Source organism: Panthera pardus, unplaced genomic scaffold (assembly GCF_024362965.1).
Source record: "Panthera pardus isolate Hobbes unplaced genomic scaffold, ASM2436296v1 HiC_scaffold_18, whole genome shotgun sequence".
Taxonomy (NCBI): Eukaryota; Metazoa; Chordata; class Mammalia; order Carnivora; family Felidae; genus Panthera; species Panthera pardus.
The window spans coordinates 12,977,869-12,994,777 of NW_026526743.1; the positions used below are offsets into that span (position 1 = coordinate 12,977,869).

The 16,909-nt window shown below is 48.1% G+C and overlaps 1 protein-coding gene across 1 annotated transcript in view; it reads left to right on the top strand.

Moving 5' to 3' along the window:
• The window catches only part of LOC109258028 (uncharacterized), a 31,993-nt gene extending 21,000 nt beyond the window's left edge, over window positions 1-10,993 (top strand). The window contains exons 13-21 of the mRNA XM_053906481.1: window positions 259-618; window positions 2,647-2,925; window positions 3,162-3,416; window positions 6,174-6,452; window positions 7,912-8,032; window positions 9,007-9,059; window positions 9,355-9,386; window positions 9,813-9,854; window positions 10,113-10,993. Coding sequence (XP_053762456.1) covers window positions 259-618; window positions 2,647-2,925; window positions 3,162-3,416; window positions 6,174-6,452; window positions 7,912-8,032; window positions 9,007-9,059; window positions 9,355-9,386; window positions 9,813-9,854; window positions 10,113-10,178 — 1,487 coding nt within the window. The 3' untranslated portion in view covers window positions 10,179-10,993. The remainder of the gene's footprint in view (window positions 1-258; window positions 619-2,646; window positions 2,926-3,161; window positions 3,417-6,173; window positions 6,453-7,911; window positions 8,033-9,006; window positions 9,060-9,354; window positions 9,387-9,812; window positions 9,855-10,112) is intronic.
• Window positions 10,994-16,909: the final 5,916 nt, after the last annotated feature.

Sequence of the window (16,909 nt, forward strand, 5' to 3'; positions counted from 1 at the left end):
GAGGGCAGTGAGGGAGTGAGCCCACAGACATCTGAGGGAGAGTACTGGAAACAGAGGAAATCACAAGTTCAGAAGCACTGAAGCCATGGTGGTCGTGCCACTGACCTTGACTGGTAGGACACACACACGCACACACACACACGCTCACCCCTGGGCCCAAGGCTGAGCGATTAGGACCTGCTCAGTCTCCAGGGCCACATCTTTCCGTCCCAATACACAGGCCAAATATTGACCCAGGTCTTCTCTCTTCCCTCCTAGTCTCACTCCTAACCTTCTGGAACCCTCCCACCACTGCCCAAGTCACTGTTGAATCGGTGCCGCCCAATGCTGCCGAAGGGAAGGACGTTCTTCTGCGTGTCCACAATCTGACTGCCAATCTTCTAGGCTTTGGCTGGTTCAAAGGGACAACTATAAATCCCCGTAGGGAAATTGTATCATATGCAGCAGACTCACAAGCAATTACCCCAGGATTTGCACACAGCGGCAGAGAGACGTTATATCACAACGGATCCCTGCTGTTCCAGAACATCAACCTGGAGGACACAGGATACTATACCCTACAAATCATAAATAGGAATGTCAAAGTTGAAAGAGTAACTGGACTGCTCCGTGTATATCGTGAGTAATTCGTTTCTAACCTCTGGTGTCAGGTGGAATGAATTCTAGTTCACACACACAGGATTGACAGGCCTGGACTGTGCCTCCCTCCCCTTCTGCCTTTTGCTCCAAATGGTGTTTGAGCATTTAGTGCAGGACACACACAGTGAGATGACTTTCCTAAGATTGCAACTCCTTTCCTGGAATCCAGACTCTATGACCATCTGAGAAAGACCATGCAGGTCACGGTCAAGGCCAGGCCCGAAGGGGCCCTGATCCTCACTAGAGCTGAGCTCAGAAGGCCCTTGTCCTAAACAGTGCCTTGGGGCTCCTGAGTCTCGTGACCCCGGGGACTCTGTGCCAGGGTGGGGTAGGGGTCCTGGGCAGGGCTGACTGGGAGCAATGATTTCCCAGCTGCCCGAGTCCTGAGCCTCTGAGCTGGTCGCCAGCCTGGGCTCGGTCTCCAGATCTACATCTGGAGAGAGGCATGGGCAGCACAGACATAAAAAGGCTCCAGTCCATTAGCCAACTGCTGTGGGGGACTTAGGAGACTCCAGCGGAGGGTCAGCACCCCCAGGGAGGAACAGAGCAGAGAGATGCTCTTGACGGCTCTTCCTTTCCCAAGAAGGAGGCCCAGGGAGGGAGCCTTGTCTTGTGGAGGCAAGAGTAAGAGAGGCCATTTGATTGGCCGGCCGCGATATACCATTTTAGGGCCAGGTATTTAAGGATGTTTAAAGGTTACTTCACAGGCATGGCAGGTGGAGATCATTTACCATTATTCCTGTTGTATTAGGGGGAAACTGAGGCCCAGGGAGGTATAGTCACTGAATCAGGGTCACACAGGCTGCTGGGCTGCTGGGCAGCACAGCCCTGTCCTCTCCTCCGTCAGAGGGAAGGGTCCTGGTGTGGGCAGTGAGAGCAAATAGAGAGGCTCATTCTGTGTTTACTCTACAACTAATGACCCCCAGCAGCAACCTGAGTCAGCATGCCCCGGCCGCCCCTCAGGTGGCCCATCCTCACCTCCTTGTGCTGGACTTGAAATCACAGAGTGTTTCCTGGTGTGTTGGTGTCCCTCCCACTGGGGTGGAATTGCCTTCTCCTTCTGACTCTGCACCTGAAACCAGCACAGGGTCCACGTGTAACCAACTCACTTGCTTTTGTTTAGGAGGGAAGGCGTGAGGGACGCCTGGGTGGATCAGTTGGTTGAGTGTCCAACTTCGGCTCAGTTCCAGATCTGCTGAGATCAAGCTCTACATTGGGCTCCCTCCTGTCAGGGCAAACCTTTTGGATCCTCTGTCCTCTCTCCTTCTATGCCCCTCCCACCCCTCTCTCTGTGTCTCTCTCTGTCTCTGTCTCTCAACAATAAATGAGCCCTAAAAAAATTATTTAAAAAAAAATAGGAAGGATGGAGTGAACAGTGTGGGTGCCTCTGTTGCTGGAGGAGGGCAGGGGTCCTGTGTAGCAGGCCTCCTAGGATCCTGCACCAGGATGCCTTTCTGAAGAGATGTGGTCATTCATTCGCTCATCACCCCTCCTTCCTGCTCATTCTCTGACTCTTTGCTTGATTTTGGACTCTGCTCTGCCACGTATGGGATCACTGTCTCACGGCAGTCATTATCAAAGCCCCTTCAGGCCCTGGGGCCCAAGTACTGAACTGACCTCTGGGCTTGCTTCTGGTGTCCCTGGGTGTCATTTCTGCTGAGATCCTCACCCCCTGGCCAAGCCATCAGGTCTGTGAAGAACCAGGAGAGGTGCCGTGTTGGGGGGTTGGGGGCTGTCTCTGACTCTGTCCCGCGTCTTCCACGACAAAACTCTGCTCTGTGATTGACATTTGAGAAGCTCTGTGCTTGCTCTCAGACACACAGAGCAGGGGCTTTTCCTTCTGTGAGTCCTCAGATCCTCTCGCATTTGTCTTGAGATTCACAGATCTGCGTTATTCTTAAGGACTCGGGTTGGCAGACAGATGAGAGAAGGCAGCTCTGATTGAAGATGCCTTTGGAGGAATCACAGGTACCACACAGGGCAATGTTCTCTCTGTTGTCTACACAGCGGAGTTACCCAAACCCAACATCACAAGCAACAACTCGGACCCCGTGGAGAACGTGGACTCTGTAGTATTAACGTGTGAACCTCAGACTCAGAACACAAGCTACCTGTGGTCAGTAAACAGTAAGAGCCTCCCGGACAGCGCCAGGCTGGAGCTGTCCCTGGACAACAGGACTCTCACTTTACATGGTGTCACAAGGAACGACACAGGACCTTATGAGTGTGAGACTTGGAACCTAGTCAGTGCCAGTCGTAGTGACCCATTCACCCTGAATGTTCTCTGTGAGTAACTTGTATTCCTACCTGGCCCCGGGCTGCCAGCCCAAATCCACGCTGCCAGAGGTCAGGCCACATCTGTCCTTCTGGGGTCTGAGTACCTGACTCTCACCTAGACACCCAGGCTGGCCATGGCTTCTGACCCAACTTAGATGGACACTGTGGCCCCTATACACACCCAGATCTTCCTCTTCCCCTTCCCTTGGATTACATCACATGTGGCTTTATTCTGTTTGCTCCAGATGGCCCGGATGTCCCCACCATTTCCCCCTCAGACTCCTATTACTGTCCAGGGGCAAACCTCAGTCTCTCCTGCCACTCAGCCTCTAACCCGCCTGCACAGTATTCTTGGCTTATCAATGGGAGCCCCCAGCCATCCTCACAGGAGCTCTTTATCCCCAACATCACTGTGAATGATAATGGATCCTATGCCTGCCTTGTTTATAACCCTGGCACTTGCCTCAATAAGTTCACGGTCAAGACTATCACAGTCTCTGGTAAGTGGATCCCTGAAACATTTACATCAAGCACTGTGGTGGCGATCTTCCTGGTTTCCAGAAAAGAGCCTAGAAGAAGTTATTTTGCATTTGCTTGTGACTCAGATCTGTCCTTGAACTCTCCCATCACATGTCTGCAGATGCTTCCTCCCTGTGCTGTCTGATTTCTCATGGCAGATCTTGAGATCTGAGATCTGAGATCTCCCAGTCCAGTCTGCAATGTGGGGAGAGGATTCTGTCAGTTCCCAAAACCCCCACACATATAAGGCGCCTTTGTAGATGGGGAAAAAAGAAGGGTCCTCAGGGTCAAGTTGCTTTTTTTTGTTGTTGAATTGCAGAAGTGCTTTATATATTCTGGATATTAATCTCTTACCAGCTATGATTTGCAAATGTTTTCTTCCAGTCTGTGGGTTGCCATCACTTTGTTGTTGTTGTTTTTTTGTTGGTTAGGGAACTTTAGTTGACACACAAGGTAACACTAGTTTCTTGTGCACAACATAGAGATTGGACAACTCTGTGTTATGCTATGCCTACCACAGTGTAGCTACCATCTGTCACTATGCAATGCTATTAAAATACCATTGACTAGGGGCACCTGGCTGGCTCAGTAGGTAGAGTATGTGACTCTTGATCTCGGGGTTGTGAGTTCACGCCCCACATTGGGTGTAGAGCTTATTTAATCTTAACAAAATCTTTAAAAAATTAAAATAATAAAATGCCATTGACTATATTTCCTATGCTGTCTATTTCCTTCCTGAGTCCTGTTTATTCCTTAAGTGCTACCATCACTTTCTTGATTGTGCCTTTTGGTGCACAGAAGTTTTCTATTTCAGTGCAATCCAGTTCATCTGTTTTTTCTTTTGTTGTCTTTGCTTTGGGTGTCATATCTAAGAAATCATCGGGAAATGCAGTTTCAATAAGCTTTTGCTTTATGTTTTCTTCTAAGACTTTCACAGTTTTGACTCTTACGTTTAGATGTTTGATCTGTTTTCAGTTAGTTTTTGTGCATGATGTAAGGTCAGGATCCAACTTCATTATTTGCATGGGTATCCAGTGTTCCCAAGACCATTTCTTGAATAGAAGTTTTTCTCCATTGAATGGTCATGACAACCGTACTGAAAATCATTGGACCCTATGTATCAGGATTTGTATCTGGGGTGCCTGTTGTATCCCATCGGTCTCTATGTCTATCTATATAGCAGGCCCACATTATTTTGGTGACTGTAGCTTTGTAGTGAGGAAGTAGGAGTCCTCCAACTTTGTTCTTTTTCAAAATAATTTTGGCTATTTGAGGCCCCTGAGATTCCATGTGACTTTTTGGAATTTCTATTTCTGCAAAATATTCCCTTAAGAATTTAACAGGGGGGGCACCTGACTGACTGAGTACAGTGGATCATGCGACTCTTGATCTCGGGGTTGTATGTCCAAGTCCCACGTTGGGTACAGAGATTACTTAAAAATAAAATCTTAAAAGAAAAGCATTTGTTACGGATTACATTGAATCTGTGGATCTCTTTGGGTAGTATTGTCATCTTAACAATATTAAGTCTCATCATCCATGAACATGGGATGTCTTTCCCTTCATTTGTGTCTTCTGTAATTTCTTTCAGCAACGTTTTATAGATTTCCATGTATACTCTATTGCCTCATTCTTTCATTCCTAAGTATTTTATTCTTTTTAATGTTATTGTAAATGAATTTCTTCCTTGATTTTGGGAGGAAGGTATTTTTAGTGTACAGCAACACAATTGATTTTTGCCTGTTGATTTTGTATCCTGCAAGTTTGTTGAAATTATTTATTAGTTCCACAATTTTTGCAGAATCTTTAGAGTTTTGTACATATAATTTCCATCATCTACAACCAGACCTCATTGTACTTATTCCTTTCCAATTTGATTGCATTCTATTGTTTTTCTCCTAATTATTTTGGCCTGGACTCCTTTCCTCTGTTGAACATGGGTGGTGAAAGAGGCATGTTTATGGACTATCTGATCTTAGAGGAAACACTTTCCGTGTTTCACCATAGAGTATGATGCTAGCTGGGGGTGTTTCCTATAAGGCCTTGATTCTGTTGCAATCATTTCCTTCTATTTATAAGGGTGCCAGTATTCTGTATACAGTAACCGCTTCTTTACAGAAGTTTTTCACCATGAGAGTCAATCCACAGTGGTGGAAGTAAAAGCCTTCTTCAGCCTGAGAAATCCTGTAGATTGAAACTCTTTAATTCCTAAGGTGATGAAGACTGGGTGGGCTGCTCTCATTTCCTAATAAATTATAACTGTGCAAATACCTTCCCTACTTTACACAAAGCTGCTGGGGACGCAGAGATAGAAGGCCTGCAAGCCTTCCTCCCCACCATACACGAAAAGGTATATAAGGAGTGAGGCTTGATCTATTAAAGTCATAGAAGTTCAAGAAAGGAACCACACAGGAGCCCATGGGAAAAATTCTACCTGCTGATGAGGATGCTGGACATGGGCTAAGAGGTGTGTGGTGCTGATACTACAGAGATGTTCAGGCAGACCAGGCAGATGACCGAGGGCCAGAGGGGGACCTGAGGGTCAGAGGAAGAGGTACAGCCCCCTCCTTACAGATCGCCACCTGAACAAAGACACTCATCCTTCTGCAGACATCAGGGCCATCCTCTGGGGCACCTTTACAGAGCTCAGTGGGGCCCTCGGAGTGGCTGATATCTTGGAAGAAGGAGCATGGCCCCAGGCCCCCTCTCATTCTGTCACCTCCTCTCTTTCTCCACAGAGCCAGTGTCCCAGCCCTCCATCAACATCAGCAACACCACAGCCACAGGACATAAGGACTCTGTGGTCCTGACTTGCTCTACAAATAACACAGGGGTCTCCATCTGGTGGTTCTTCAATAACCAGAGTCTAAAGCTCACAGAGAGGATGAAGCTGTCCCCGGACAACAGCATCCTCACCATAAGCCCTGTCAGGGTGGGGCATGCCGGGAATTATCAGTGTGAAGTCTCCAACCCAGTCAGTTCCAGCAAAAGTGACCCCGTCAGGCTGGCTGTGAGCTGTGAGTAACCCTCAACTTCTCCCCCTTCCTCTCTGTATATTTCATGGGCAGGGGGTGTGTGTGAAATAGAATACAGGTCTAGGGGAGGTGGGAGCCTCCTTCACAGCCTCTACAGCAATGTGGATGAGATCCCCAGAATTAGACTAATCTTGTTAACATCTTGGTTCTGCTTTATACCAGCTGTGCACCTCAGACAAGACACTCAAACTCCAGAACCTAAGTTTCCTCATCTGTAAAACTGGAAAGAACGGCTGGGTCTTAGGGCTGTTCTGAGGGTTGTCACTATGAGGTTAATGAGATCTTAAATCCTGAGACAGCATCCTACACAGGTTCAAGGCTCAATCAAATTTAGCAGTTCTTGTTCTTTTGTCATTGACGTTGTTGTTATTAGCCGTAATGTCCCGTGGAGCTGGGCTTAAGTGTTGTCTCAACTCGGTCCAGTTCTGTGACCTTCACTACTTTACTGAAGCCCTTGACACTCTTAGACCGTAATTTGCAGAGTGGGGTTGACACCTGGCCGCCTCATGGAAGCAGCAGATGAGATAAACACAAAGTATTTTCCATGTGCCTGGCCCAGCGCTGACCTTGAAAGCAGTCAGCTAGTGTTATTTTCACTAATCCGTGTTGAGTGGACAAGTAGGGGCCTCCCTCTAAGACCATCGATAGTGATGGAAAAGAAGAAATGGGGGAAGAGGCATAATGTGAGAGGAAGAGAGAGAGGCCTTAGGAGGAAAATAAACAGGATGTTGGCACCTACCACAGTTTTGGGCAGAGGAGGGCAACATGAAGATTCAAGTCCAAGGTTTCACTATGAGGAGTAGAAACGACACAGCAGGGGACACCTGGGTGGCTCAGTTGGTTAAGCTGGCAATTCTTGTGGGTTTTTTAAAGTTTTTTTAAGCTTATTTATTTATTTTGAGAGAGAGAGAGAGAGAGATGGAGTTAGGGAGATGCAGACAGAGAGGCAGAAAGAATCCCAAGCAAGCTCTGTACTATCAGCACAGCATCCAATGTGGGGCCAGAACCCATGACCCATGAGGTCATGGCCTGAGCCAAAGACACATGCTTAACCAACTGAGCCACCCAAGTGCCCCAAGCATCCAACTCTTGATCTCAGCTCAGGTGATGATCCCCTGGTTCGTGGGTTAGAGCCCCTCGTTGGGGCCTGCACTGAAAGCGGACACCCTGGTTGGGATTCTGTCTCTCGCTCTCTCATCCCCTCCCCCTTCTTGCTCTCTCTCTCTCTCTCTATCTCTATCTCTCAATAATAAATAAAAAAAACCTAAATGACACAGCAGCCAAGTGGGTGGGGACGCTGTAGGGATAACACACACCACCCAGACCTGAAAGGTCTTTCCTTCCTCCTTAACCAGGCCCTTCCCCCCGCCCCCAAGCCCCTCATGGCTTCAGCAGATATGACTTGGGACTCATTCCTCCTCCCTTTTGCTTCTTATTTCAGATGGAAGAAGCCCCACGGGCCTCCCTGTGGGGACCAGTGTTGGCATTGCAATTGGGGTCCTGGTTGGGGTGGCACTCGTGGCCGCCCTGGGGTATGTCCTGCTCTGGGTGAAGTCGGGAAGGTACGATGGCATTTCCCACACACGATCCTGTCCACCACCCCTCCCTCACCCCATCGACCTCACCAGCAGGCAGATGCCGTCCTGACCCGGGATTCTGGGCTGGGTGTCCCAGACCTCCCAACTGCCCCCTGGATTTCTCCTCTGATCACACCTGGCTCCTTCCTCACCAGCTGCTGCCCGGGGCCCTTCCTCCACAGCTGCCTCTGTGCCAAATTAGGGACAATCACAGAACAGCCCCTCAGGGTTGTCCTGGTTCGCTCGGCAACCCTACAGCAGTGCTCGGTACTAAGTGCACAGTGACCGGTACCTCCCGTGGTTTGTCAGTCCACATGCCCTGGGACGGGGATTTGCAGCCTCAGGACCGAGGGTGGTCCTGGCCAAGGTCACGCAAGGGAGAGTGGAAGACCCTGACAGGCCGGGTGGGGTCGACCCCCAAAGTGGCACATGCGGGAACCACGGCGCCTGATGTGTGACACCGCAGACCCTGGGCCCCGTCAGGTAGAGGTCCTGGGACGAAGCCCCTCGTCCAGGCAGATGGAGATAGAGCACGAGCCAATGTCAGTTTTCAGCGTCTTCTGGCCTGAGGACTCGAGGGTCTGGCCACAGCAGGGGCACCGCATTCAGGGATCTGACATACCTGGAGCTCCCCAAGCGTCCTGCACACGCAGCTGGCCGCCTTGACCCTTCCACTCACTCAGACCCTCATGTGTGATTCCTTTCCTGGGCCCTTGATCCCTTTTCAGGACACCTTCTCCTAGGTGTCCGTCCGCTGCCCAGCTTCCTCTCTGGTCCGAGGATACATGTGCTCCGAAGGCCTTTTTTTATCCCTCTCCTGGGCCCTTCCCCTCCTAGACTGGTGGAGAGAAGGGGACTCTAAGGCCTGCTTGGAATGAGGACCCTCTCTGTCCCCTGTTCTGACACCAGAGCTGTGACCTCTCCCTGCCTACCTCACAAATAAGCCTGATCTTTCCTAGGGCCAGTGGCCAACGTAATCACAGAGAGATGGGGCACCCAGCCTGCACCCCTGGTGAGTATCCCTTCAGCCCAGGCAGCACAGGGAGCCCCTCGACCTGCCCCCAATGTCCACTCCTGCCAGTCACACCCTGGGGCCTCTGACCACGTCCCTGGGGCTTGAGTACAGGGGACCCCAACTGGCCATACTCCCTGACCTATGGAATCTAGGTCACGGGTCAGCACCTCACAGACCAGCACCAGTGGGTCTCCCTGTGGGAGGTGCTCCTTCCCTGGTTCTCCGAGAGCCGATGACCCGGTACCTCCTGGGAGGGTGGACCCTGGGTGCTAATTCCTGTTTCCGTGCCCAGGTCATGGTCCAGTCAGCAGCTCCACATCCCCGGTAAGCCCGCCCCCTCCCCACTGGGGTCTAGATTGTGCGGGCGCAAGGCAGAGAACCAACAAATTCAGCAGCACCGCACACACCCTGCTTCCCCCAGAGAACCAGGACAAGGCAGGGCCCGTTCTGCCCAGGATTTGGACCGTCTTCAGGGACAGGACCACTCCCCACCCCGTCCTGAGTCTCTCCTGCCACTCTGAGCTGGCCCAAGGGGAACCCTGGAGTCTGGCCAAGGACAGAGCACTGGGAACATCAGCCAGGGGTCCTGGGCTAATAGGAGCGGGGCAGGGAATTAAGGAGAGACCGGTCTGGGTCTGGGGTGTGGGTCAACAGGCTTGGCGAACGCTGCTCAAGAGGCAGAACGGGTCACCCCTGCAGAGAAATGACTCTCCCTCTGTCCACTGACACCCATTCTCTCCCCCTGTTCAGAACACCCTACCCAGCCCGAGGATAGCCGTTCCCATCTACCAGGTGAGTGTGGGCAATGAATGTTCAGGTCCCCCAAGCCCAAGGGGACTGAGGATCTGTCCCCAGCCTGCCCTGCCTGTGCTTTCAGGTTTAGGACACAGCAGGGCAAAAGGGCACAGGGGCTAGTGGGAGGAAGGAGGGGCCTGGGGCAGAAACCTGCCACCCAGCCAGGTTCCCAGAGAGGTGGACGCAGGACCTGAAAGTCACCCAGACATGTTCTGAGAAGCTTGCGGGGTTCAGAGGCCTCTTTTTCTTTTACAGGAGTTACAACACCCTGACAGGAACATTTACTGCCAGATCAACCACAAAGGACAAGTGTCTTCTTAGTTTCCCCTTCCCCTGGGAGCTACTCCTTCCAGGGGCCTTCCTGAGACCCCAGACCCTGGGTGGGGTCAGGTGCCGCCGCCTGAGCCAGAGAACCAGCTCTAAGCCCAGAGGATATTCAGGGACATGGACCCAGGGTCCGGGCCTTCCTGATTTCTGGAAGCCCTGACAGGCTGCCACGAACCCCGGATGGGCCAGGACAAAGGCCGCCATGTCCCAGGAAGTGGGGTTTCCCAGGGAAAGTGTCCTGGGCCCTGACCCACCAGGGACAACATGAGGGGATCTGATTAAACAGGACTCTTCCCCCTCCTTGGCCCTTTTTTGGTGAATGGTGATTTCTCTGAGCAGACATTCACCTGAACCTCTGGGGCCCTTCTCTCCTGGGTCACACAGGGAAATGTTCCCTCTGAGTTCACCAAGCCCCCACCTTAGTCCCCTGAGATAGAGGAGGGGCGAGGGGTGTTGACATGCTGGGACCACGTTAACTAGAAAAGGAGAGATCACCAGAGCTGTGGCCAAACTATGACAGCACTCAGCGGTCCTCACCCTGCTCAGGGACCAAGGCTGGAGACACCTCCAGTGTTTGCAAATGTGCACGGGGTTCTCAGGAGCACAGAACATGGGGCCTCTGATGACCACACGAGGATGAGCTTGGAAGGAGCAGCCATAGTCAGGCACACATCCCAGGTGGGACCCCTTCATAGCCTTTTGGTGTCCTGAGCCCTTTGGTCCTCCTCACCCATCCCCAGTGGCCCTGACTGGTGTCCTTCACCAATAAACTTGCCCTGTCCCCAAATCCAGGATCCAGGGCACTGAGACCTGTCTGAAGGTTTCTCCAGCCTTCGGGATGTCCTTCCTGCTGGGGTGACATAAAGGCAGGTTGTCAGAGGAACCCCAGGGTTTGGGACCCAGAATTCATGCTCTGAGCATAGCCTTCCCGGACACTGCCCATGACGTCTAGCCCAGTACCTCCCAGCAGTGTCCACTTTTCTCCCTGAACGGGATCTTATCTTGAAACACACCTCCTCCCCATAAATAAGCATGCAGGTCAGAGGCAGAGGGCTTCCCCCACCTAACTCACCCAGGCTCCCATGGTGTTGGGACAAAGTGTCTCTTCCACCTGGTCCACAGGCCTCGTCCTACTGTCCCACCTGCAGCCTCCTCCACACACCTGGGCCAGTGGCTCTCAGTCCTTCCCTGAGGCCCCCAGTTGGGTGCCCATATGGATTCGCTCGCGTCAAGGTGCCCTGTTCACACAAAAGCGGTCCAAGCACCAAGGCACCGCACCCACGTTTCACAGGTGGGTTTGCCATCACCCACTTGTTTCTTAGTCATGAGATGAGAGGTAAGGAAAACAAGCTGCAAAGTATCACGTCATGTTTAGCTCTGTGATGCTCCTATCGCAATGCACACTATGTTGGATTAGACAGGGTGACGCCTCTTGTTAGTTTCGTCTTGCTGCTCTAGCAAATTATTGTAAGCCTAGTGGTGGATGTCAACACAAATCAAGGTGCCCACCTGGCTGTCTCTTCTGGAGGCTTAGGAGACAGTCTGTTTCCTTGTTTTTCAAGCTGTGCCGTTGGAGGCTTCCCAAGTTCCATGGATGTGGCCCCTTCCTTCACCTTCAAATCCAGCAGTTCAACATCTTGAAGTCTCTCTGTGTCCTACTTCCACATCACCTCTTCTCTGGTTCTGCCTCTCCTGCCTCCTTCTGTCACTCCCTCTCTCATGCCTGGGTGGCTTAGTCAGTTATGTGTCCAACTTCAGCTCAGGTCATGATATCACAAGTTTCAGCCCTGTGTCAGACTCTGTGCTGACAGCTAGGGAGCCTGGAGCCTGCTTTGGATTTTGTGTCTTTCTTTCCCTGCCTCTCTCCCTCTCTCTCTCTCTCTCTCAAACTAAGCCCTGGGCATAGTTGGGAGACATCAGCACCTTGGACAGTGTCTCAGCCTGGGGCTGAAGAAGCTGCCCATATCTATTCTCTGTAAGAAAGATGTAATGAGGGGCGCCTGGATGGATCTGTTGATTGACCTCGGCTCAGATCATGATCTCAGGGTTTGTGAGTCCAAGCTCACGTGGGCTCTCTGCTGTCAGTGCGGAGCCCACTTCAGATCCTCTGTCTCCCTCTCTCTCTCCCCCTACCCCGTGCTCTCTCCCTATCTCTGTCTCTCTCAAAAATAATACAAACATTTAAAAAAGTAATAATAGAGGCTCCTGGTTTGCTCAGTTGGTTAAGCGTCCGACTTCAGCTCGGGTCATGGTCTCACAGTCCATGAGTTCGAGCCCTGCGTCGGGCTCTGTGCTGACAGCTCAGAACCTGGAGCCTGTTTCAGATTCTGTGTCTCCCTCCGTCTCTGACCCTCCCCCGTTCATGCTCTGTCTCTCTCTGTCTCAAAAATAAATAAAGGTTAAAAATTTTAAAAAATTTTTAAGTGTACAATTCAATGGTTTCTAGTATATAATTCACAGAATTGTTCAACTATCAGCAGAATCAATTGTGAACTATTTTTATACTTTACAGCCATTAGCAGTCATGCCCTCTTTCCCCAGATGCCCACAGTCTTAGGCAACCACTAATCTACTTCCTGTCTCTACATCCATCTCTGGGATTCAATGTGCAGTCTATGGTGAGCAGAATAATGTCCTCCCAAAGATATCCAAATCCTTATTCCTGGAGCCTGTAAATATACTACATTACATGCCGAAGGGGAATTAATGTAACCAATGGAATTAAGGTTGTTAATCTGCTGCCCTTAAAAAAAAATGGACACTATCCTCGATTATCTGGGATGGGCCTAACGTCGTCATGAGTCCTTAAATGTGAAAGAAGAAGACAGAAGGATCAATGTCAGAGTGAGCTGATGTGAGAAAAACTTGGTCAATTGTTCTGGACTTTGAAGATGGAAGGAGGCCACAAGTGAAGCAGTTTTCAGCAGACTCCAGAAAGTGGTAAAGGCAAGAAAACTGATCCACCCCTAGAACCCAGAGAAAGGAATGTGGCCCTGCCAATATATTTATTTTAGCCCAGCAAGATCCATGCCAGACTTCCGACCTCCAGAATTGTAAGGTAACAAATGTGTTGTTTTAAGCCACTGTGCTTCTGGTAATTTGTTACAACAGTAATAGGGCACTAATATAGATGTCATATTAGTTTACATTTTTGCATTAATATTAAATTTGGGGGGCTTGATAATAGGACTGTGGATGTATAGGAGGAAGTCCTGGTTCTGATGAGATACAGGCTGAGGTAGTTAGGGTGAAGTATTATGGTATCTATAACTTTCAAATGATTCATCAAAAAATCATATATATATATATATATACACACATATATATGTGTATATATATATACACACATATATATGTATATATATGTGTGTATATATATATACACATATATATGTGTGTATATATATATATATATATAATAAAATGTGTGGGTACACGTGTGCACATATTTACATCTATACAGCTTACTGTGCCTAATTTATAAATTAAACTTAATTTGGATATGTATGCATAGGAAAAAACATAGTATACATAGGGCTCAGTACGATCATGGATTCAGGCATCTACTGGAGATGCCTGAATATATTCCCCATGGATAAGGGGGGACTACTATATAAGTTGGATAAGTTCTGAGAATCTTATGTACAGCATGGTGATTTTAGTCAACGATACTGTATTGTATATTTGAAATTGTTAAGAGGGTAGATCATAAATGACCGCACCACCAACAAAGAATGATAATTATGTGATGTGATGGAGGTGTTAGCTAACGCTGCGGTAATAATCATTTTGCAATACATAGATGAATCAAATCATCACATTGTACAGCTTATGTTGTACGTCAATTGTATGTCAATTATATTTCAGTAAATCTGGGAAAAAACTTGAAAGAACTACCAAAAAAAAGCAAGTAAACAAACAAAAAACAGCAAATATTGTGGGGTGGTTTTTTTTTTCCTTTTAAAAAAGTTTCTATTTATTTTTTAAGAGAGAGAGCAAGCAGGGAAGGTGCAGAGAGAGGGAGGCAGAATCCCAAGCAGGCTCCGCGCTGCCAGCACAGAGCTGGAGGCAGGGCTCGATCTCACAAGCCATGAGATCATAACCTGGGCCGTAATCAAGAACCAGAGGCTTAACCGACTAAGCCACCCAGGCACCCCAGCAAATATTGTTGATAGGGAAATGGCAGAATTACATTTAAAATCAACTCAAAGATGTCCAGCATTGTCAGTGTCCTCCTGGGATGTCCCAGACAGCACAGATCAACTGTCATCACTCATAGGTGATTATTGTCTATACAGAGAAGCCCCCAAAGCCTGTAAACATATTGGTAGAAATAATAAAAGAGTATAGCAAGATGTTTGACTTTAAGATCAACATAGTGTACAAAATTTATTGCATTTCTATAAATTAGAAACAAATAGAAAATGTCCTTTTTTTCCTTTCTTAAAAATATTTATTTATTTATTTATTTATTTGGAGAGGGAGACAGAGAGGGCAAGAGAACAGGGGAGGGGCAGAGAGAGAGAGAGAGAGAGGGAGAGAGAGAATCCCAAGCAGGCTTCTCACAGTCAGCACAGAGCCCCATGCAGGGCTCCATCTCAGGAACCGAGAGATCATGACTTGAGACAAAAGCAAGACTCAGACGCTTAACCAACTGAGCCACACAGGTGGCTCACCATCGGAGTGCCTTGGGGGCTCAGTCCGTTGAGCGTTGGACTCATGATCTCAGTTCAGGTCATTATCTCTCTGTTCCTGAGATTGAGCCCAGTGGGGGGCGCTAATGGTGTAGAGCCGGCCTGGGATTCTCTCTCTCCCTCTCTCTGCCCCTCCCCTACTCTCTCGCTTTCTCGCTCTCAAAAATAAACCTTAAAAAATAATAAAAAATGAAAAGAAACCATTAATAATAACGAACACTATAGATCATTTTGGAATAAATTAACAAAAGATGTGCAGACTCTTATGCATAAAATTAAAAAAAAAAAAAACTTTACCGAAAAATATTAGGGAAGACTTAAATGGAGAGATGACACATGTTCATGGATAGAAAGGGTCAGCTTCATAAATACATAAAGTGTCCCCTAAATTGGCTATTATTCAATGAAGTTCCAACCAAAATCCCGACAGGGTTTTTATGGAACTTACAAGCTGAACCTAAGTTAATATGGAAAGCCAAGATTCTCCTGAAGATGAACAAGTGTAAGGGGGAAATGACTTGCGTTCTCAGGTGGAAAGATTTAGTAAAAAGTTATAAAAGTTAAGACAGTGTAGGGCTGGCACAGGAGTAGATAAATTGATCCCCGGAAAAAACAGGGAGCCCAGAAACAGACTCATGCAGATGTGGAACTCTGATATACAACCAAGATGCCGGTGCAGATAAATGAGGAAAGGTGGAATTATTTAATAAAGGAGGTGGAGAATTATTTAATAAAGGAGGGTAATTAGTTACCCATATTTTTAAAAATGAAAGTAGATTCCTACCCCAAAGGAGCACAAAAATCAATTCTAAATCGATTAAGAATCTAAATGTGAATGGAATATTGTCTTTTCTTCTTCTTTCCTTTTGAGACATGCTTTGACTTGCCGCTTGATTTCTTATTCGGCCCGTTGGCTGTGCCGTTGTGTGTTGCTTGGTATTTGCATATTGAATATTTAATATTTACATTGTAGATTTTTCAGCTATGTTTTTTTTTCAATGTTTATTTACTTTTGAGAGCAGGGGAAGGGCAGAGAGAGAGAGAGACAGACAGACAGACAGACAGAGGATCTGAAGCAGACTCTGCACTGGGAGCAGAGAGCCCAACGCAGGACGCAGACTCAGAAACGGTGAGATGAGCCTGAGCCGAAGTTGGACACGTAACTGGCTGAGCCACCCAGGCACCCCCCAGCTTTGTTTTATTGTTGATCTTTAGCTTTGTGCCATCGTGGTTGGCAAATATAGTTGGTATGATTTTCGTCTTCTTAAAAAAAAAAAAAAAAAAAAAAAAGAACTGAAATGTGAAAAGCCAAACTTAACTTTTTGGAGAAAAGAGAGTATCTCTTAAGCAAGGCACGAGAAGATTTAACCGTAAAACTGGAAGACTGAGAAATTCAACACTGAAATTCTGTTCTTGAAAAGATACCATAAGAAATGAAGACAAATCATCCAACTGACAGACTATTAGCACTTAATATATAAGCATACATAAGGAACTCCTATATATCAATGAGGAAAAGATAAGGGGCACCTGGGTGGCTCAGTCAGTTAAGTGTCCGACTCTTGGTTTTGGTTCAAGTCATGATCTCATGGTTCATGAATTCGAGCCCCACATCGTGTTCTGTGCTGACAACATGGAGCCTGCCTGCGATTCTCACTCTCCCTGTCTCTCTGCCCCTCCCCTGCTCTCTCTCTCTCTCTCAAAATAAATAAACTTAAAAAAATAAATTTAAGAAAAAGATAAATAACCCTATAGAAAAACAGACAAAAAAAACCCCCATAAAATAGGCATTTTACAAAAGAAGCACAGCCAATACTCCCATGAAAGGAAGCCCAGCCTGCTGAGTATTCGGGGAGACACAAATTCAGACTGCAGGGAGATGCCATTTTGCAGCCGCCAGACTGGCAAGAATTAAAAAGTCAGAAAAGTCGGAGGGATGCGGATCAAAAAGAATTCTTTACTTTGTCACTAGTAATGTATAACTGCTACCACCACTTTGGAAAACAATTTGGCATTGTCCCCTAAAGCTGA